The sequence below is a fragment of the Dreissena polymorpha genome, chromosome 1, assembly GCF_020536995.1.
Source record: "Dreissena polymorpha isolate Duluth1 chromosome 1, UMN_Dpol_1.0, whole genome shotgun sequence".
NCBI classification, from domain to species: domain Eukaryota; kingdom Metazoa; phylum Mollusca; class Bivalvia; order Myida; family Dreissenidae; genus Dreissena; species Dreissena polymorpha.
In genome coordinates, this window is record NC_068355.1 from 110,505,697 (window position 1) to 110,528,047 (window position 22,351).

The following is a 22,351-nucleotide window of genomic DNA, read 5'->3' on the forward strand; positions in this document are numbered from 1 at the left end:
TTAGGCTTTTTGAGTTCACCAGAAAGCCACCTACTCACCCTAGCCAACCTGCTGCGTCCACGAAAACAGCCCAGAAGAGCGACCTGGCATGCCCCAAACGGGAAAGTACATCGACATTGACCACGACGAAGTGTTCACACCACCGTCAAGCTTCAGTTAAAGAGCAAGGGAATCACCAAAGAAACCTCGCATCAATTTTTTGGTCAAAGACATTTGTTTTTCAAAGCGATCGGATCTTAAGTCGCCTGGCTCGAGGTGCGAGAACAGATCAATGCGTTAGCGGAACGCTTCAGAAAGCTGTTTTCGCAACTGTTTCAGACATGTTCTGTCCACGGGCACAGGCTGTGATACCAGCTCCCCAACAAATGGAAGAGAAGCCCATAACGAAAAATCATTAACAGAGGACCCAAAATCACTGTTCCTTGAACTGGTCCCGTGTTTAAGTACACATCTCGGTACCTCACAAACGCCGATCTGAGGGCTCAGGTTCCGGAAGCAGTCCAAGATACTGGCGAGGAACGGGCGTCGGAGCCCCGTCTCTCATAATATTAGGAAAGCAAGTATTGCGAATTTCAACGAGGGAAAAGTAGTGGAAATTACCGATCTAATCTAGATAATCAAACTTTGCCGAAACAACTGTAACGTTTTTGACATAACGGTTTGTACGACATTACATACCATTATGAGAAGATATGCTTTTACTTTATCGCATCGACAATTTCAGAAAATATATCAATTAAACTAGACAAGATTATTTTGACAGAGTCAGAAGTAAAACTAATGTGATTCATAAATCTTTTTGCTTTAAGTGATGTAATTCTTATATACAAATCTGTAATGGTAATTTAATTAATACTTAAAGGGGCCTTTTCATGTTTGGGTAAATTGACAAAATTGAAAAAAGTTGTTTTAGATTCGAAAATTTTCGTTTTAGTTATGATGTTTGTGAGGAAACAGTAATACTGAACATTTACCATGCTCTAAAATAGCCATTATATGCATCTTTTGACTATTTAAAAACCCGAAAATTATAAAGCGTTGCAACGCGAAACGAATAAATAATTTGGAGAGTTCTGTTGTTGTCGTCATATTTTGTGAAACTTCAAGGATTACTTATATAATGTATAAAATACAACGGATAATGTATCTGGAAGGACGGTCGAGTGGTTCAAGTCGTAGACTTCTTACTCCATTAGTCCAGGGGTCAGTGGTTCGAGTCCTGCTGGGGGTTACCTTTTTTTTAATTTTCTTCTTGATTTTTCTTCTGGAGCATTTTATATCCAATGTTTACATTTATCAATATAAAGCATTTAATGACAAACTTCAAAACATGCCAAAATCTGTGAAAAGGCCACTTTAACATACAGTTTCTTTTCCAATTCTTTCAAGATGGTTTGGAAGTCCTCGCGTGAGAGCTGACGTTTAGGTTAATTAATTTTAATCTCGAGTGTTTTTATTAAAATTATTGACATTTAGTTTTGGTAAGGGGTTGACACGATTACATTTCTTTTGCATACAATCATTCCAATACGTTTTACACGTGTATGTTTTTATTTCTGGAGGAAACTGTGATATTTATACATTTATTGAAGTAGCATTTCATGCTTTCTAAACTTTTTTTTTAATTGTTGCTTGGATGCAATATTTAGAGTCGGTTAGCAACCGGTAGATTTTTGGCAAGGTTTCCCAGCAGCCTCATAATGAAAACTGACCCACTTTCTGGCAGCCATGTTTTTCAACGGGCCGGAACCATTTTCGTTCTCGTCCCAGATATCTTTAGAACAAAACATTCTGACACAGTTTCATGACAAATAATTTGACATAGACTGCTTTTGAAGGGGCCTTTTCACGTTTTGGTGAACGACAACATTGAAAAAAGTTGTTTCAGATTCGCAAATTTTCGTTTTAGTTTTGATATTTGTGAGGAAACAGTAATACTGAACATTTACCATGCTCTAATATAGCCATTATAAAATTATGCATCTTTTGACGATTTAAAAACCTGAAAATTATAAAGCGTTGCAACGCGAAACGATTGAATAATTTGGAGAGTTGTGTTGTTTATATTTTGAGAAACTACGAAGATTGCTTATATAAAGTATAACATACATCTGTCACACATACTTGGCAGGATGGCCGAGTGGTCTAATTGGTTGAGTTTTTACTTTTAAATTTTATTCTTGATTTTTTTACTCGAGCTTTTTAGATCAAATGTTTACATGTATCAATATAAAGCATTTTATTACAAACTTCAAAACATGCCAAAATCTTTGAAAAGGCCGCATGCTTGAAGTTTAACTGCCCTGCCCTCAGACGGCCAATTTTTCAACGGACGATCGAGGACCATTTCCCAACTCAGACCAGGGTCCGGTTTAATGAGAGCGACCATGGTCGGGCGACTATGGTTGTACCAGCGAATAATCGTCGTGCGACGATAACCGGGTTTAATGGAGAGCGACGATCGTCAGTTGACCGCGCCTTTTTCGACACGAGCGACCGCAGTCCACCCTCACACCACGACTGGTCGTCGCTTGACGCTTTGTCGGCACCCAAAATCCGTGCAAAATGCACGCGGATGCGTACGTTTAGCCGACCCTCGGACAGGTGAGGCCGCAATTTGCGTTCAAGGTGTCGATGTCCAATGTGTCCTGCGGTTCACATTAATTCACGCAGCTGGCAACGCTCTTCATCGACGCACGAGCCGAGTGATCTACCGCATAGTTGTTTTTGTCTGCACATTGACGGGTCGACTCGCGGCCGCCGTGGGGCAGCCGGAGGCCCGAAATTCGACACCGTGCAGGGCGAGCGAAGACTTGCGTTCTAGGGTGACTTGTGCTGGTACTAGTCGAGACCGAGTCTTTCGTGAGCAACGATCGGGGCGGCAGCTACTCTGTCGCATCGCTCTTTGAACCTCGCGGGACAACCGAGCGAGCGATCCCGCTGGCCGCGGTGTTGCGAGCCTCCCAGGTACCCACATTCCGGACGCTTAGGCGGATTCCGCGTCCGTTCGCATTTCTCCCCTGCGTTTCCAGCTTGTCGGACACTGTGCCGCCATCAACGCGCCATCAACGTGGGCTAGTAGTGCGGGCGGTAGCCAGTACCTCGGCTGCACGCTCGATTTTGTCGGCTTCGCCGCAGCGCAGTGCCCCGACGACTGGTACCGCGCGCAACTGGCCAGTGGTTTTGAGATTCGCGGAGCGCTTCGGCTATCTGCGATAGTCTCGGTAATGATCCATCCGAAGGTTCACCTACGGATACCTTGTTACGAATTTTACGACCTCTATCCCGGTCAACTCGCGCATCTTCTCGGCGCACCGAGAGCCGACCGCGAAGCCGGCAAAAGGGTCCAATCCGAAGAGCTCATTGACTGGAGCGATCGGTTGTAGCGACGGGCGGTGTGTACAAAGGGCATGGGCGTAATCAGCGAGAGCTGATCACTCGCGCTCACTAGGAATTCCTCGTTCATGGAGAACAATTGCAAGCCCCAATCCCTAGCACGAATGGGGTTCAACGGGAAATCCGGCCCTTTTGGGCCAGGCAAGACACACGCTGATCCATTCAGTGTAGCGCATGTGCGGCCCCGAACATCTAACAGAGAGGGTAATCACGTGATAGTAAAGATGGCGACGTCCATGCAGAGACAGTTATTTTTCGCCGTTTTATACCCTTTGTTACTTTCTTTTATTTTTCTAAAGGCTCTATAAAGTGGAAGATACGTAATTATTTACACATTTTTAAATATTTTTTTCATATTTATTTATTAAGGTTATCAAAAAACAATATATATATGCTATTAGACATAATAATAAAAAAATGAGCAATACAACTTGTTTTGAGCTCAAAATAAAGTGTCCTCCAAGTCAATTGTGTTTACAAACGATCAGTTTATTTACATTGCTGTTTACTTGCGAAAGAGAAAGTGACTCAGGTCACCAAAAATATAACGACGACTTTTAACGTTTTCCGGTATCACTCACAAAGTAGGTCTTTTCTAAATGGTTAAAACGTTTGTAGTGATCTAATAAGTTACTTTCTGCTGGTAAAAGTTGTAAAAAATAGAATTAAAATTGAATTTTCTTTCGGCTATTTTTAGCATATGTCAACGCTCTGAGGCTACACATCACGTTAGTTGCAAAAATGTAAACATTTCTTCCAATCATGAAACGGGTTTATCTTCCATAATTCTTGACAACGTTGTACCTAAGCTGTGTTATTAGCAGTTTTTATGCAAGAGTAACTGAAATCAGGTAAAAATTAGACCAGTTGATATGAATAATAATTGGATTTGTGACCTTTATAGAGCCTTTAAATGACGCCCACTTTCCAGCCATATCAGTAAAAACGTGATTAGCGTTTATTTCGTATCTAAATTCGCTTTACTAGTATATCTCGACTTTACTCCCCGCAAATTTTCTAAGTGGAGTCCTAATTAGGTCATCCCGCTAAGAAATTTCGCAGCGAGTAAGTCGAGATATAGAGCGAAAATAACTATGAAATAAACGCCAGTAACTTTCTTGCTAATATGGCGGGAAAGTGAGCGGAATTTAACACTTTATACAAGTAATGAAGGGTATAAAACGGCGTAAATTACCTGCCTCGGCATGGACGTCGCCATCTGGTGATAATCACGTTAATACCCCCTCTGTCTAAGGGCATCACATAAGTGTTATTGCTCAATATCGCGTGGCTAAACGCCACTTGTCCCTCTAAGAAGCTCGAGGGTGCAGCAGAGAACGCCCGAGCTATTTAGCAGGCCAGGGTCCGGTTTAATGAGAGCGACCATGGTCGGGCGACTATGGTAGTACCAGCGAATATTCGTCGTGCGACGATTACCGGGTTTAATAGAGAGCGACGATCGTCAGTCGACCGCGCATTGTTCGACATACTGTAGAGCGACCGCACTCACACCACGACTGCTCGTCGCTTGACGCTTTGTCGGCACCCAAACCCCGTGCAAGGAGACTTCCAGACAATCTGCGACGGTACCAAGATCGTCTGGGCATCTGTAGGACAATCTCAGACAATCTGCGACGGTGTCAGAAGGTCTCCCAGACCAGCTGGGCACCTGCAGGAGACTCCAAGACAGTCTGCCACGGTGCCAAGACAATCTGATCTCCTGCAGAAGAACCACAGACAGTATGCGACGGTGCCAGTCTCCAAGACCGGCGGCGCACCTGCATGACACTCCCAGACAGTCTACGATGGTGCCAAGAACGTCCGGGCACCTGCAGGAGAATCTCAGACTGTGCCAGACAGTATCCCTGACCGTCGGGGCATCTGCAAGAGACCCTCAGACGGTCGGCGACGATGCCATGACCGTCTTGGTACCTGAAGACTGTCTCCCAGACCGTCGGGGAACCGGCAGGAGACTCGCACACGGTGCCAGAAATATACCAGATCGTCGGGGCACAGGCAGGAGACTCCCAGACAGTCTGCGACGGTGCCAAGACCGTCAGGACACCTGAAGGAGACTCCCAGATGGTGCAAGAAATTGTTGGGCAACTGCAATAGACTCTCAGACAGACGGCGATGATGCAGACAGTCTCGGTACCTGCAGGCGACTCCTAGACGATGCCAGACGGTCTCCGAAACCGTCAGGAGACTCTCATACAGTCGGCGACGATGCCAAGACTGTCTGGTCACCAGCCGGATACTCACAGACAGTCTCCCAGAACAGTGGGACACCTGCAGGGACTCCAATACAGTCTGTGTCGGTGCCATGACCGTCTGAGCAGCTGCAGGAGACTCCCAGACAGTCTGCGATGTTGCCAAGTACGTCTGGGCACCTGCAATCGATTCCAAGACAGTCTACGACGGTGCAAAGACCGTCCTGGCAGTTGCAGGAGACAATCATACGGTGTCAGACAGTATCCCAGACCGTCGGGGCACCTGCAGCAGACTCCAAGACAGTCTGCGACGGTGCAAAGACCGTCCGGACACCTGCAGGAGATTCTTAAACAGTCTTCGACGGAGTGAGAGACTGTCGGGTACTGTTACAAACTGTCTGGGATTCTTTGAAGTTGCCCAGAAGGTCTTGGCACGTCGCAGAATGTATGCGAGTCTCTTGCATGTGCCCCGCCGGTCTGCGAGACTGTCTGGCACCATCGCAGACAGTCTGGGAATCTCCTGTTTGTGTTCTTACGGTCTTGACACCGTCGCAAATTGTCTGGGAGTCTCGTGCAGGTGTCCCTCCGGTCTGAGACACTGTCTGGCACCGTCAAAGACTTCTGAAAGTCTCCTGGAGGTGCCGAGACGGTATTGGCACCGTCGCAGACCGTCTTTTAGTAACCTGCTGGTGACTAGACGGTCTGCACACCGAAGTAGACTGTCTGGGATTCTCCTGAAGGTGCCCTGACGGTCTTAGAGACTTCTGGCACCGTCTCCTGCAGCTGCTCAGACGGTCCTGGTACCGTCGAAGACTGTCTAGGAGTCTCATGGTGGATGCCGGTCTGGGAGATTTTCTGGCAGCGTCGCAGACTGTCTAAAAATCTTTTGCATGTGCCTAGAAGGCATTGGCACCGTCACAGACTGTCATGGATTCTCCTTCTGGTGCAAAGACGGTCTTGGTACCGTCGCACACTGTCTCGGAGTCTCCTGCAGGTGCCCCGCCGGTTTTAAAGACTGTCTGGCACCGTCGCAGACTGTCTGGGAGTCTTCTCCAGGTGCCCAGATGGTCATGATATCGTTGCAGACTGTCTGGGAGTCTCATGCAGGTGCATCGCCGGTCTGGTAGACTTTCTGGCAGCGTCGCAGACTGTCTCTGGATCTCCTGCAGGTGCCAAGATGAGCTTGGAATCGCGGCAGACTGTCTAGGAGTCTCTTGCAGGTGCCTCGCCGGTCTTGGAGACTGTTTTGGCACCGTCACAGACTGTCTGGGAGTCTCCTGCAGGTGCCCCGCCTGTCTGAGAGACTGTCTGGCACCGTCTCAGACTGTGCGGAAGTGTAGTGCAGGTACACAGACGGTCTTGGCACCGTCGCAGACTGTCTGGGTGTCATCTGCTGGTGCTCCGCCGATCTTGGAGACTGTCTTGAACCGTCGCAGACTGTCTTGGAGTCTCCTGCAGGTGTCAAGGCGGTCTTGGTACCGTCTCATACTGTCTGGGAGTCTCCTGCTGGTACCTTGAACGCGACGAGTGGTAAGTCTATTGCATTCCTTTTTATGTCCCGTAGCTATTTTGTACATGTGACTGCTGTCCTCAACGCCACCCCACACGCGTTTATGGCTGCCACAATCTCCTGCCACTTTTTCGCTTGTTTGCCTCGGTCATCAATGGCTCGTGCTTTCCCTTCAGCAGGTTCTTGTTCTCGATAACAAGCTCTAAAAGGATATCTCCTTTTTGGACCACGAATGGCACTGAATCGAATCGTTGCTCTCTTCGTCTTTCATTTTTCGCGTGTATTTTCGCCGTCGGATGTTGATGGCGGAAATGGTTAATATCATAACAAGAGGGCCATGATGGCCCTGAATCGCTCACCTGACTCCTTAAGATCAGATGAAAACTATGACCTCTATTGTCTACACAATGTTTTTCTATGATTTGACCTAGTGACCTAGTTCCTGACTCTAGATGACTCAAATACAATCCCAATCCAGATTTCATCAAGATAAACATTCTGACCACAGTTCATAAATATTGGATGAAAACTGTGACCTCTATTGTCAACACAAGGTTTTTCTATTTATTTGACCAAGATTTTTACCCCAGATGACCCAAATACAATCCCACCCAGATTTCATCAAGAATTCTGACCAACTTTCATAAAGGTTGGATGAAAACTGTGATCTCTAATGTCTACACAAGGTTTTTCTATTATTTGACCTAGTGACATAGTTTTTGACCCCAGATGACCCAAATAAAATCCCAACCCAGATTTCATCAAGATAAACATTATGACCAAATTTCATAAAGATTGGGTGAAAACTGTGACCTCTATTGTCTACAGAAGGTTGTTCTATTATTTGACCTAGTGACCTTGTTTTTGACCCCAGATGACCCAAATACAATCCCAAACCGGATTTCATCAAGATAAACATTTTGACCAAATTTCATCAAGATTGGATGCAAACTGTGACCTCTACTGTCTACACAAACAAATTGTTGACGGACGGACGCACGGACACACGCAGGCACGCACAACGGACGCCGGACATCACACGATCACATAAGCTCACCGTGTCACTTCATGACAGGTGACCTAAAAATATGTGTAGGAGATAAACATGAACAGTTGTGATTAAAATCCCATAGAAACAAGGGCTGTTTGTAAAACATGCATGCCCCCCTATATGGGCTATAAGTTGTAGTAGCAGCCATTGTGTGAATACGTTTTTTGTCACTGTGAATGGTGGTGGTGGTGGTGTAGTAGTAGTAGTAGTAGTAGTATAAGTAGTAGTAGTAGTAGTAGTAGTAATAGTAGTTGTAGTAGTAGTAGTGGTGGTAGTAGTAGTAGTAGTAGCAGTAGTAGTAGTAGTAGTGGTAAAAGTAGTAGTAGTAGTAGTGGCAGTAGTAGTAGAAGTAGTAATAGTAGACGTGGTGGTGGTGGTGGTGGTGGTAGTAGTAGTAGTACTAGTAGTAGTAGTAGAAGTAGTAGTAGTAGTAGTAGTAGTAGTAGTAGTAGTAGAAGTAGTAGTAGTAGTAGTAGTAGTAGTAGTAGTAGTAGTAGTAGTAGTAGCAGTAGCAGTAGCAGAAGCAGTAGCAGCATTACAAGACCAATACTTAAGAATGATCAAATGGGAAAAGGTAACCTAGCACTGGCAGTAAATATGGGGCTCATTTACAGGTCAGATTTGGAATCTCTGCTGTAAAATGAGATTTTGAATGACTTAAAGGGAGGCAGATCTGTATTAAAAAGAACATGCATAAACCGTAGTTGTTTTCCTTGTTTGAACCATGCTAAATCCTTACAAGTTTGGAAAGAATTGGATGAAAAATTTGGACTTTATTGCATAAACACCATTTTCTCAATTCAAGGGGAGGTAATTCTGTACTTCATGGACCAATAATGCTCATTTTTTGTAGGGTTTGTGTCCTCATTGATATAAAGACACTGTGCAAATTTGGAAAGGATCGGACAAAAAATGTGGAAGATTTTTGAAAGTTTTCACAAAATAGGCAAAAACGAATAAACATGCAAAGTTCAACGAGCTCCTGCGGCCATGTTTTTTGACGAATCAAATTTCTTTGAACAACTTTTTCAGGGGAGCCTTCAAAGGTCATCCCTGTGAAATTTTTTGAAAATCTGATGAGCGGTTTCTTACAAGAAGATTTTTTAAGGTTTTTACCATATATGGTCATGGCGGCCATCTTGGTTATGTGATCAATTTTTTTTTTACAATTCTTTTGTCCCATGACCTAGGGATGCTCCACATGAAATTTAGTTGAAATTGGCTCAATGGTTTAGTAGAAGAAGATGTTTACAAATTGTTTACAGACAGACGGACGGACGGACGCCGAGTGATCACAATAGCTCACCCCGAGCTATCGCTCAGGTGAGCTAAAAATAGCGACTACCACGACCGCAGTCGACTGACCACACCGTCGTGCGACCACAGTCGCGGAAACTTGCTCCTTGAACGCGACGAACGGTCAGTTGGCGGCCGACGAGCGTCGGTCGACCACACAGTCAACCGACTACAGTCGGGTTTTGTAGTTTTTCATTAAACCGGACCCAGAGTCTCTTTCATTATCGGAATAAACCAGACAGATCACTCCGTAAACTAAGAACGGCCATGCACCACCACCCACCGAATCAAGAAAGAGCTCTCAATTTGTCAATCCTTGCAGTGTCCGGGTCAGGTGAGGTTCCCCGTGTTGAGTCAAATTAAGCCACAGGCTCCACGCCTGGTGGTGCCCTTCCGTCAATTCCTTTAAGTTTCAGCTTTGCAACCATACTACCCCCGGAACCCAGAAACTTCGGTTTCCCGGGATCTGCCCGCGGGGTCATTTGATCAACCACCGCGGATCGACAGTTGGAATCGTTTATGGTCAGATAGCAGACGGTATCTGATCGTCTTCGAACCTGACTTTCGTTCTTGATTAATGAAAACATGCTTGGCAAATGCTTTCGCTGTCGCTGTCTTGCAACCGTCCAAGAAATTAGCCTGTAGCGCCGCAATACGGATGCCCCCGCCATTCCCTATCAATCATTACCTCGCGCTCCTAGTGGGTTGCCGACTGTTTCGCCATTGACCCTAGGCGGCCCACGTTCGCAACCCGTACAAGTCACGCGGTCTCGATCCGCTGCGAGCAGCGTGGCCAAAGTTGAACGCACCCAGAAGGCCCGCGGCGTGTGGCCGCGGCGGCATCCTCGGTCCGGCGGCGAGTCCACCTCGGAGGGCTGTACGTTCTGCACGCGGCGCAAGCCACGCACAGCTACCTCCCCTTCGGACTCCTGACCGCCACCGAACCGGTCGTGGCCTTCCGCTAGCCGGGTTAAGTGCACCCTGCCTGCGAGTTCCGGCGCGCCAGCAGGTCCGAGACGAATCTCGGCCGGCTTGCAGATCCGCCTGCCGGGTTGAATTCCCCGCGCGGACTCTGCGGATCCACCAGTTTGACTCTATGCGGTTTCATGTACTCTTGAACTCTCTCTTCAAAGTTCTTTTGAACTTTCTCTCACGGTACTTGTCCGCTATCAGACTCGTGCCAGTATTTAGACTTAGTTGGAGTTTACCACCCGCTTAGGGCTGCATTCCCAAGCAACCCGACTACGAGGCGGCTCGAAGGCGCCCCGACCTAGTCCCGCCAATACTGAATCCCCGTTTGTTTCTTTTCCTCCGCTTACTGATATGCTTAAGTTCAGCGGGTAATCTCGTCTGATCCGAGATCGGTTAGGATAAGGTGTTCGTGGCCGGGCAGCGGACGCGAAGGTCGCATTTCGGCTGCGCAAGACAAGAGGCCCATTTTTACTCTTAACCGCAGTCGCCTGACCACACCGTCGTGCGACCACAGTCGCGGCAAATTGCTCCTTGAACGCGACAAGTGGTCAGTTGGCGGCCGACGAGCGTCGGTCGACCACAGTCGCGCGACTACACTCAGGTTTTTAAGTTTTTCATTAAACCGGACCCAGATCATAAGAACCAATGTTCCTACCTATTTTTATGAAGATGTGACTAAAAAAAGTGTCGTCCATAGAATTAAAACACAGTTTTATTTTAATCATACAAGCACAACTGCACCACCCTCGGAGGGCTTTGTTTTTCAACAAACCGGAATCGTTTTCGAAATAAGTACAAGTTAATTCATGAAATCGGACCATTAGGCTGGTATTCCATCAGTCCGTATCCGCAAAAAAATAGAACTAGTTGAAATGCACTGCGCTTATTCCATTCATCCGCATCCGAGCGCTCAATAGTCGTCCGCAAAAGAACGCTCAAGTGAGCATTCTAATGCGGATAAGATACGGACGGCATTTAGCACGATGAGGTGTGCTGTCATTTCAAAAATCTACTGAAAAACTAATCAAATTAGTGAAAAATTACCCTAAATTATACAAACAACGCAGTTCTGCATATCAGGACTCTGATTTCACTACAAATGTTTGGAAAAGCATAGTGAAGGCACAAGAAGAAGTAATACCATTTGCATTCTTTTACAGACAGAATGATGATTTGTACTTTATATCTACTTAAATTCACGTTTGTCCATAATAATTATCTAAATTATAAATTTAACAAGTGCTGTTTGTAAAACATGCATGCCCCCCCCCATATAGGCTGTCAGTTGTAGATGCAGCCATTGTGTGAATACGTTTTTTGTCACTGTGACCTTGACCTTTGACCTAGTGACCTGAAAATCAATAGGGGTCATCTGCCAGTCATGATCAATGTACCTATGAAGTTTCATGATCCTAGGCCTAAGCCTTTTTGAGTTATCATCCAGAAACCATTTTACTATTTCGAGTCACTGTGACCTTGACCTTTTACCTAGTGACCTGAAAATCAATAGGGGTAATTTTCCAGTCATGATCAATGTACCTTTTATGTTTCATGATCCTATGCCTAAGCATTCTTGAGTTATCATCCGGAAACCATTTTACTGTTTATAGTCACTGTGACATTGACCTTTGACCTAGTGACCTGACATGTTCAAAACAATATACCCCCTCTTCTTCGAAGGAGGGCATAAATATTTAAACAATTGTCATTTTATATATAATAAAGAAAGATATGTTCGACGTATGCGGATAAATGGAATATAGCGTCCGTATAATGATTTTGCGGATATGGATGCGGATAGATGGAATACTAGCCTTAATAAAGTGTTTATATCATTTTCTTCAATTTTTATATAACCTATCTTTTGACCTCACTTTACCCGGTTTGAAATGAAGACAAGATAGCATTGGGACCATACTTCATGACGATTGGACAATGAAAGTGTCGTAAACGTTGAAGAAGCAAGACGGACAAATTGTGATAACAAAAGCTCACACGAGCAAAAAAGCTCATTCTTTGCGATATAAATTTGAAAATTAAAAATAAATAAATAATACAAAATCAATCTCTACTTTATTTGAATTACTTCACACATACAGTTAGCATTCTTAACACGCTATGTTTATTACTTACCCATTGCGGGGCCTGTAACGGAATTTTACATACAAGCCAGCCCCGTTAGTGCAATGGGTAGATAACCCCTAACGTGCAATGGGCACGATGTTATACATCTTTTTATGTACAACTTAAAAGTATATCATAGAGATGTCAAACGAAGTGAAAAGAAATACACAGAAAATAGTTATTATTTAAACTTACCATACTGACTAGTGTGTACATTACACGCCATTGTAATATAAGAAATACAAGTTGTATTCAGATGCAAAACATTCCTATGCGAAATCACAAGTTATTTCTCATAAATTTAATGGGTGTGTTATGAAGTACTGTATACGTCTATAAAAAAGATCCACTTGCATGATATGAAACAAGTACAATGAAACTGCAAGTCAAAGTGACCAAGGAGCGCCCAAGACAATCTAGAGAGCTCAAAACTGATACATATATGAATGTCCGAAACATTAACATCCAGTCCCATTTATTGATGATTTGCAAAGAGTATTGACTCTTCAAGTTCATTCAATTAATAGGGCATAATTATTTTATAAATATACAACCGGATCCCAGCTGTGTTTCAGTTAAAAATCCATAAAAGCAAATCTTTCATGGCATAAAGAAGGTTGTTAAAATGAGACCATTAAAAAGCCGTCTAGATCCAGCCATGAAATGTTTTGAAAGATTTAACTGGACTCATTGGCGTTCATTGTTATTCTGGCATTCAAAGAAAAGTTTATCTTCAACATGTAATCATTTGCATGGTTCGTACATGTAGCCCTACTCTTGAAGACAAAGTGGTTTGCCTTCCAAACTGAGAAGTTACTGGCACGCTAGATTGGGTTTGTTATGCAGCTCCTAAGTGCAATGGTCTGGTCACTTGCAAACAATCAAATACTTAACATGATACCAACAAAATGTTATGATCATGAAAATACATAAACGCATTTTTTTTGCTAAGAAATAATTTCACCTTTGAGATGTACTTAATACAGTACTTACAATACTTTTTAATTTTCTGATCCAAAAAACTTCCAGGTTTTTTTCTTTCTTGAGCAAGGGCCTTACGGTATATAGGCACCTTCCTCCAAGAGAGGCCTTTCCCCTAAGAGAATTTCTTTAAAATGGTGCAGTTTTCTCCAAATGTCAAGCTTACTTTTGTATTTAATTCCCCCTTTTAAGTTTTGTGGAAAAAAATTAACTAAAATGGAAGGCCAGGCCCTTTCCCCAAATCAAGAAAAAAGCCCTGACTTCTACAACTAATTTTAACTTTTTGAGGCATGTCAATCATAAAGAGTCAGAAAACTTGTAAAGTTTTAAAAAGATGCAAATAAAAAAACTTTGAAGATTCAAACAAAAGAAATTTTAAAATGCCAAAATGAACGAAAAGAATAAGTCCTAAAAAAACAATCAAATGACATTTTATATATTTTTTTTAAAGATTCCATTATTTCTTAGCAAATGAGATCTTCATGGCATTAGATGGTGTGATCTTGAATCCCTGCAGTGCGTCCTTGGCGGCTGCTGACTGGGTCTCTGTCTCAAACTCCACGAAGGCTATGTCGTGTCTGCCAGGAACCAGACGCACCTCCTTGAAACCTGGGAACCTGTACAATGGGTAAAACATTTGTGTTTAGTCCTGTAAGAAAATGTAGCACACAGATTTAAAAAAAAAGTTATCCACCCAAAGCTTAACCCTCACTAGTGAAATTTTGAGCATTAAAAGCACATCACACTCGTTTTAATTTGAATGCTACTTATGCCGTTCACCCAAGTGCAAAATACCATTACTCTTAGTCTAAGGAAACTATGTTCTTGGACACCCTCATTTAAAAGTCAAAATAATAATTTTGTGTAACTCATACATTTTCGGACAGCCAGATTTCTCCCAGTAATTTTTCACTCACTTGCAGCAATCAAACTATTTGCGTTCATCCGGTGACACATTACCATGTTTTTTACAGCCTGATTATTGTTATAAAACCCGGTAACATTTGTGTTATGTTAATGTCACTGCTTCCATCCCCACTGTGGGAGCGTTCTTTAGATCTCCCCCAAAGACACCAAGTACTGGTTCTAGGCCCAGGAAACGGACTGGAAGGCGTTTATATAAGCCTTAGGCTTTCAATGCAATCGAGCTACAATAAACAGGTTTAAACTATCATAAGTGTCAAATTGCAATTTAGTTATCAAAAGCCACCGGATGAATGTTCCTTCTTAAGATTGGACAAATTGGCGCAAATTTTAATGTTTTGAAGACAACCAAATCCAAGTGTCCACAATTTGTTTGGGTGCAAATAAACCAATTATTTTAAGAGTACATCAAATACTCATCACCATACTCTGTGGTTTAATAACAGCTTTGAAATATCTTTCGGTTTAGAAAGTAAGTAAATACACAATAATCTTTTCATAAATTCTGTGCCAATATATCATTTGGGTAATTAATACAAAACCCAATCAATCAGTGTACTATCTTACTGGTTGAAGAGCATGGAGAGCATCATCTCATTGGTCTCCTCTGGCAGGTTGGTGAGGAAGAGGATCTGGTTGGGGGGCTGCTCAGGCATGCTGGTAGGAGCCACAGGACCACCCACAGCTGGGACACCTTAAAGTAGAGGGAGAGCGAGTGTACACTCGGAACATCAGAACGCGTCTTCACTTAATTTCCATTTTTCCAAAGGAAAGTTACTTTAAATTGAATTGATTAAACTTTGGATTTGCCAGAGTAAAGTTTTTTATTTCTTTAAGCCAATATTTGTTGGTGTATGAACAAATATTAACTAGAGCTTTGTCACAGACGTGATGTATACCCCCACGTGCTGCATTGACACAGACTTTTTTGCATGCTGTCTTCACAAAACAAGAGAATCTAATTTATGGCGATTTTTTAAGAATTATTATGCCATTATCATTTAAGGCAATTTTTGACCTTTGAAGTCAAAGTGTGACCTTGACCTTGGAGATATCGACATATTTCTTTTGTGCGACACACCGTCCAATGATGGTGAACAAATGATTTTAAAATGTCACAAAAAAGTTATGGTCTGGACAAGCTCATTTATGGCCATTTTTTACCTTTGAACTCAGTGTGACCTTGACCTTGGAGATATTGACGTAATTCTTTCGTGCGACACACCATCTAATGATGATAAACAAACGTGCCAAATGATATGAAAATCTCAAAATGAACAACATAGTTATGGCCCGGACAAGCTCATTTATGGCCATTTTTTACCTTTGAACTCAAAGTGTGACCTTGACCTTGAAGATATCAACGTAATTCTTTCGCGCAACATACTGTCCAGTGATGGTGAACAAATGTGCCTAATGATTTTAAAATCTCACAATGAACGACATAGTTATGGCCCAGACAAGCTCATTTATGGCCATTTTTTACCTTTGAACTCAAAGTGTGACCTTGACCTTGGAGATATCAACGTAACTCTTTCGCGCAACATACTGTCCAGTGATGGTGAACAAATGTGCCTAATGATTTTAAAATCTCACAATGAACGATATAGTTATGGCCCGGACAAGCTAATGTTATGCCTTTTTTGACCTTGGAACTAAAAGTGTGACCTTTACCTTGAAGATATCGACATAATTCTTTCCCGCGACACAACTTCCAATAATGGTGAACAAATGTGGCAAATGATTTTAAAATCTCACAATGAACAACTTAGTTATTGCCTGGACGAGCTCATGTATGGCCATTTTTGACCTTTGAACTCAAAGTGTTACCTTGACCTTGGAGATATCGACGTAATTCTTTCGGGCTATACACCGTCCAATGATGGTGAACAAATGTGCCAAATGATTTTAAAATCTCACAATGAACAACATAGTTAACTTATTGCCCTGACAATACTTCGGGACAGGCCGACAGACAGACTGACCGACAAAGTGACTCCTATATAGCACCCATTACCAATGGTAATGGGGGTGTAACAAAATGCATTACAAAACATAGTGTTATGCAGCAAACAATAAAATGTATTACACTAAACAATGTTTCAAGAAATACTGTTAAGCACATTATAGAAACTATCAACAAGTGTGCTGCTTTTTGGATCATCTGTTTTGATAATTAGCTCAAATAAATCACAATTAAAAGTGATGTAAAAAATCTTCTTAGAACTGCTTTTTTGAGCTTCAAATAATCTGCATAAGGTATTATTTCAAATGTTTTCTTGTAATGTAGCATTTTACAGGTCACATTCGCTCTAAAAGCATTTTCATTCTTCAACCGGTAATGTTTTTATTTCCAACAAGTTTCACCATGTTTGAACTAGAGCTTGTCGTAAACATGACTTATTCCCTCACACAGCAATATCAGCTGCGTTCAGGGGCAAAGTTGACTTATTCCCTCACACAGCTATATCAGCTGCGTTCAGGGGCAAACATGACTTATTCCCTCACTAAGCTATAGCAGCTGCGTTCAGGGGCAAACATGACTTATTCCCTCACACAGCTTTATAAGCTGCATTCAATGGCAAACATGACTTATTCCCCCCCCACAGCTTTATCAGCTGCATTCAATGGCAAACATGACTTATTCCCCACCCCCCACATTTATCAGCTGAATTCAATGGCAAACATGACTTATTCCCCCCCCCCCCCCCCCCCAGCTTTATCAGCTGCATTCAATGGCAAACATGACTTATTCCCACACACAGCTTTATCCGCTGGTTTCAGGGGCAAACATGACTTTTTACCCTACACAGCTTTATCAGCTGTGTTCAAGGGCCAACATGACTTATTTCCCCACACCACATCAGCTGGGTTCAACGGCAAACATGACTTATTTCCCCACAGAGCTTAATCAGCTGCGTTCAAGGGCAAACATGACTTATTTCCCCACTCCACCACATCAGCTGCGTTCAAGGGCAAACATGACTTATTTCCCCACAGAGCTTTATCAGCTGCGTTCAAGGGCAAACGTGACTTATTCCCACACACAGCTATATCAGCTGTGTTCAATAGAAAACACTCAAGAATGTGAGAATGATTGGTGTCCTCAACATCTGCACTTCATGGTGATGACATATTTAAAGTTTCACTTTAAACTTTTGAGAAGTAAGCAAGAAGAGTGCTCCACAATCAACAATAGACTGCAGGGGTATAACAACCCAATGTGTTCTAATGCAAAAGTAAGTTTCCTATTGTTAATTACATTGCCATTCACCCTTACTCACACCTTACGCATGAATGCAATCTCAATTGATTGTTGCATGTTGTACATGTTTATGAAGTTTTATAATTAACAAATTACAACTTGATTTTAGTGCTGCAACAATACGCCAAAAACCGTATTGCAATATATTGTCAGTTCAAAAACCCGTATTGCAATATATCGCAATATATTGCTAACTTGTACCAAAATTATAACTTGCCAATTACCCAATAATCCCATAAATTCCAATTTTAAAGCAAATTCTGGTAAATATTTACTATAAATGTGCTCAAGAATAATAAGAAACACAAACATTTGCAAATTTTCTTTTGCAAATTTTCTTAAGTATCAAATACATTTTTGCAATTGTTACTATTTAAAGATGTGATGAAATAACGTCCAACCGGGGCGTTTTTCCCACTGAACACGCGTAATTCAGCTGACGTGATGTTCCCGTTTTTATACAACACAAAATACACCCATACTTTCCATGCGACGTTCTACATGTCTGTATAATTTTCGCGCGCTTTTTATTGAGACAAAGGATAAAGCACTTTTTATTTGACGCTATAATTTTTTATTGTCTCGTTAGCATTCAAATTTGAAAGCGTATTTCCGAAATTCGGATTACAAATAATGCTCAAATCAGAATCGAACGAAACATTTACAGCTGTGCGCAATTAATTCAACGATAATCTGTTCAAAAGCATCGAATGATTGCTCCCATGTAACAACGCTACTCCGTATAATACACTCTTTAGAATGCTTTTTTTACGTAAAAAATAATTTACACTGCTTTGTTTTGTTTACCTTTTTATCATTATTTCGGATGGCTTTTCTGGACGAAATGTGAATGAATTTTTGTAAAATTTTCGTACCGGTATGATGAAAATCATATCGCAATACAATATGCGGATTGCGTATTGCGATATATACCGATATACCGGTATATTGTTGCAGCCCTACTTGATTTTAACATAAATGCACCCAAATGATTTACAAGTCCCAATCTAATAATCTTAATTGGTAACTATTTAATAATTTGGTATAAATCAGTGTACAGACAAATTAAGGGGAAATTAAAATACATACGACACCTTGGTAAAAAAAATCTAAGCTGCTTGTTTAACTGGTACTTTGGGTAAAAACAACAAGATAAGGCAAATTAAAAATAATCAAGGAAACAGTTTCAGAAATGATTTGGTTCAGTTTTTAGCCTGACTGAGTTTATAGGCCAGCCTGATGTGCAACTTGTAAGGTGAAAAAAATGCCTTTAAACACCTTTAGAGTGTTGACAGAAACAGCTAAAGGGGTGCATTTTATAGTATTAAGCATTACATGTATTCAAGAGCCAAATTTGCACAATTTTATATATTAAATAGGAAATATATATCAGATGAACAGTTTTATCATAACACTCAGACATATAAAAGACTGGTAACTGACCTGCTCCGTCCATGGGTTGCTGTACCACTGGCTGCAGAGGCTGTCGGGCTTGCTCCTTGGCCAACTTCTCCCTGGAGTCAACACCACATACAGTTATATATGGCATAGAAGACATTCATTCAATTATGAGGTTAACAGTAGAGTATTTGCTACCATGTCAGAATTAAAGTGATATTATGGGCATTTTTCACTGTTGAATTGAGCTGAAAAGAATTAACAGGTCAAAAGAATTAGAGCTATTCCAGTTAAACATATATCCCACCTCTGGACGGCAAAATAAAGAAACTCTGTTGGGGATGGGTTTCCACATATTTTGCTTCTGAAGGGGGCGTTATAACATATATTTTACTTCTGTTGTGGGGCATCAGTTCTATTTTGCTTCTAACCCTATTCGCCAACTTAAAATGGACTATATGATCATTTAAATACCTTTCCGTGGCAACCGTCTTTTATCATGAACGTTTTGGAGTCCGATAATCACGGGATCAACATGACAGGGTCGGCTTGGGTTTAAGTCTACAGTACAGCTCACGCAAAACCAACAAAGTCTGCGGCATAGCCGCGGACAGATTCTTTAGTTTGCGATGTCTCGCTGCGACAGCAAAGCGCATTTACTCGGCACGAGTCACTCGCCGTCTGTTTCTACCTCGGCATCGATCCGCGGAGTCACAACGCCGCGTCTAAACACGCGGCGATTCGCAGAGTATAAATATTTACAAATAATGATTGTATACTATAACAAATGTTTAATAATTTTCAAATTAACGAAAATAAGAGACAGATACAGATAAAACGCTGATATGTTTACTTCTGCGCAATTGTGTTTACATTTCGTCAGCTTCTCTCCATGGTGCATACTTCATACAATTACCATCGGATGTCATCTGCCAAACAATGATAATCCCGTATATGCCGCTTCCATTTTTAAAATCAAATCTGGTAAATATTGATTAAAACAGTGCTCAAAATTTCAATAACACAAATATTCTCCTTTTTTTCTAAAGTATCATATGAATTTCAGCATATGTTTCTATTTAAAGACTTGATTCAATAAGCGCCCAATCAGGTCATGTGTAAATCACCTTACGCGGTGTGCGCACGTCGTGTATAGTTCATGTTCTGTTACAAATTCTTGCCACAAATAAATAGTGCACATGTACATGTGTTAAGCGTGAATTCATGTTTCCTTCAAAATAAAAAGCGCGAGAAAATTAGCGTGGGCGTATTCATTTGAAACACAAACAAATCATAGCGCAGACAACATTTGGATCTTATAATTTCCATTAAAAGTTTCGTAGTGAATTTCAAATAAAGTACCGGGGTATCTTGCGAATTATTTGGCATTGAAATTTCCTTTAAATAAAATAAAATAAATAAATGGTCACCGCCTCATGTTTCAATATTAAATTCAACATTTAGACATAAATGATGCAATTTTTACAATCAATCATGGGTTCGTCATGACTTCAAACTGATAAAAGCATAAACAACACGCAATTATCACTCTTCAGGTGCGGGGGCATGATGCTACATGTAGGTGCGAGCACGGTTTACTCTTATCCTGAGCGTCAACAAACACGAAAAAAAACTGTCATGCGCATGGTTGTGAAATACATGTTGACATGTCTTATTAATGATAATCATATTATTGAAACACATAATATAGACCGTAACGAAAAAGATACGTCGTGTTTGATTCGAAATTAATTTAGAGGAAATGTCACTTGCAAATTGTTCGTGATATAATTGTGTTTAAAAGACCAACAAAAATTTTAACTGAAACGAACAGATCTCATCGTTCTCTGCGCTACTAAGTTTTAATCCAAAAACAAATACACACACGCTTTCCAGGCGTATAGCGTGATGTTGTACATAACCGCATTATTTTCACGCGCTTTTTGTCGGAACAAAAGAAAAACACAAAATATACATGGGGACTGTATATTTAACGCTAGAATTTGTACACGTCGCGTTAACAAAAAAAATCGGAAGTGTGTTTCGGATTACAATTTATTATTCGCATTTGGATATTAAACAAAACATTTATATTTGCATTGTGTGTAATGAATTCAATATTAATTTGTTACAACGCTTAACGTGTCGAAAAATATTTTGATAATATTATGCATGAAAAACAGTATTTCCATGAGGATTACACCCGGTTGCTATCATCAGTCTCTTTAATAACCTGCCACGATTTGTTCGTGGAGGAGTAGACTGTAGGGACCGATTCGTGTGGTAGGTCACGGAAGCGTATATTGTCATCTAGAGTCATGGTTATTACAGATAACGAAGATTTTCATGCACCGTTTTTAGTGTTATTACACGGTTATCCATAGTCCGTGGCACAGCGTTAATACTGCCCTACAACTGCTTTTAAAATCACAACGGAAGTGCCATAAAACAACTTCTGAAGGGGGTCCAAATAGCAGAAAAAAATATTCTATAGGGGGGTTCATTTTTTTGTAAAATTAACTTCTAAAGGGGGTTGGTTCATTTTGAAAGTGCCTTTCAGGGGGTGGGACATATGTTAAACTGGAATAGCCCTTAGTTAAAATGTGGTTACTGATCAATTATCTGCAACTCATCTTGCTACCAGTTGTTTATAAAAAATATATTTTATATTCGATATTTTACGTGACTGGTGAGTCCTGTAAGCCGAAATGATGCGTAAAAAGTGTGTCTTTGTGTCGTATGAACGAATCTGCACTAAAACTAAATTTAGGTTCACATCGTACTTGCATGATCAGTTGTCAAACGAAAGTACGGTTGATATTCAAATGCATTATTTTTCTATTTCAGGGATATTGCTTTAGTATGTTGATGCTGCATTAACAAATATAAGTGTATATGAAGTGAAAACACCAAAAATAAACAACGGTTGCGATAGACACCTATAAACTGTTAGATGCCTATAATATTACTTTAAGAAACATTCAATGACAAACATATCCATGTTGCAAAATTATATCACTCAGAATTAAAATACCATGTCAACAAACCAGCCATAACTATGCATTATTATATATCAGTGAACATGCACTTTTACATGTAAATTTGATCGCAAAGAACCGTTCATACTCCAATTACAATACTTTTAGATGCAGAATGTGTTGGGATTTGTTTACCAGATATTAAATTACTAATTACTTAACAGGGCCTTTTCACATTTTGGTAAA

The 22,351-nt window shown here is 41.4% G+C and overlaps 1 protein-coding gene and 1 pseudogene across 2 annotated transcripts in view; both read right to left on the reverse strand.

The window, feature by feature from the left end:
* Window positions 1-2,590: 2,590 nt before the first annotated feature.
* On the reverse strand, window positions 2,591-2,723 carry LOC127865335 (5.8S ribosomal RNA; annotated as a pseudogene).
* Window positions 2,724-12,496: 9,773 nt separating this feature from the next.
* The window catches only part of LOC127844293 (U1 small nuclear ribonucleoprotein A-like), a 29,168-nt gene continuing 19,313 nt past the window's right edge, over window positions 12,497-22,351 (reverse strand). For both annotated transcript variants that reach the window (XM_052374390.1, XM_052374399.1), the window contains 3 exons: window positions 19,173-19,243; window positions 15,032-15,158; window positions 12,497-14,157 (listed from right to left, as the gene is read on the reverse strand). In XM_052374390.1, coding sequence (XP_052230350.1) covers window positions 13,998-14,157; window positions 15,032-15,158; window positions 19,173-19,243 — 358 coding nt within the window. In that variant the 3' untranslated portion in view covers window positions 12,497-13,997. The remainder of the gene's footprint in view (window positions 14,158-15,031; window positions 15,159-19,172; window positions 19,244-22,351) is intronic.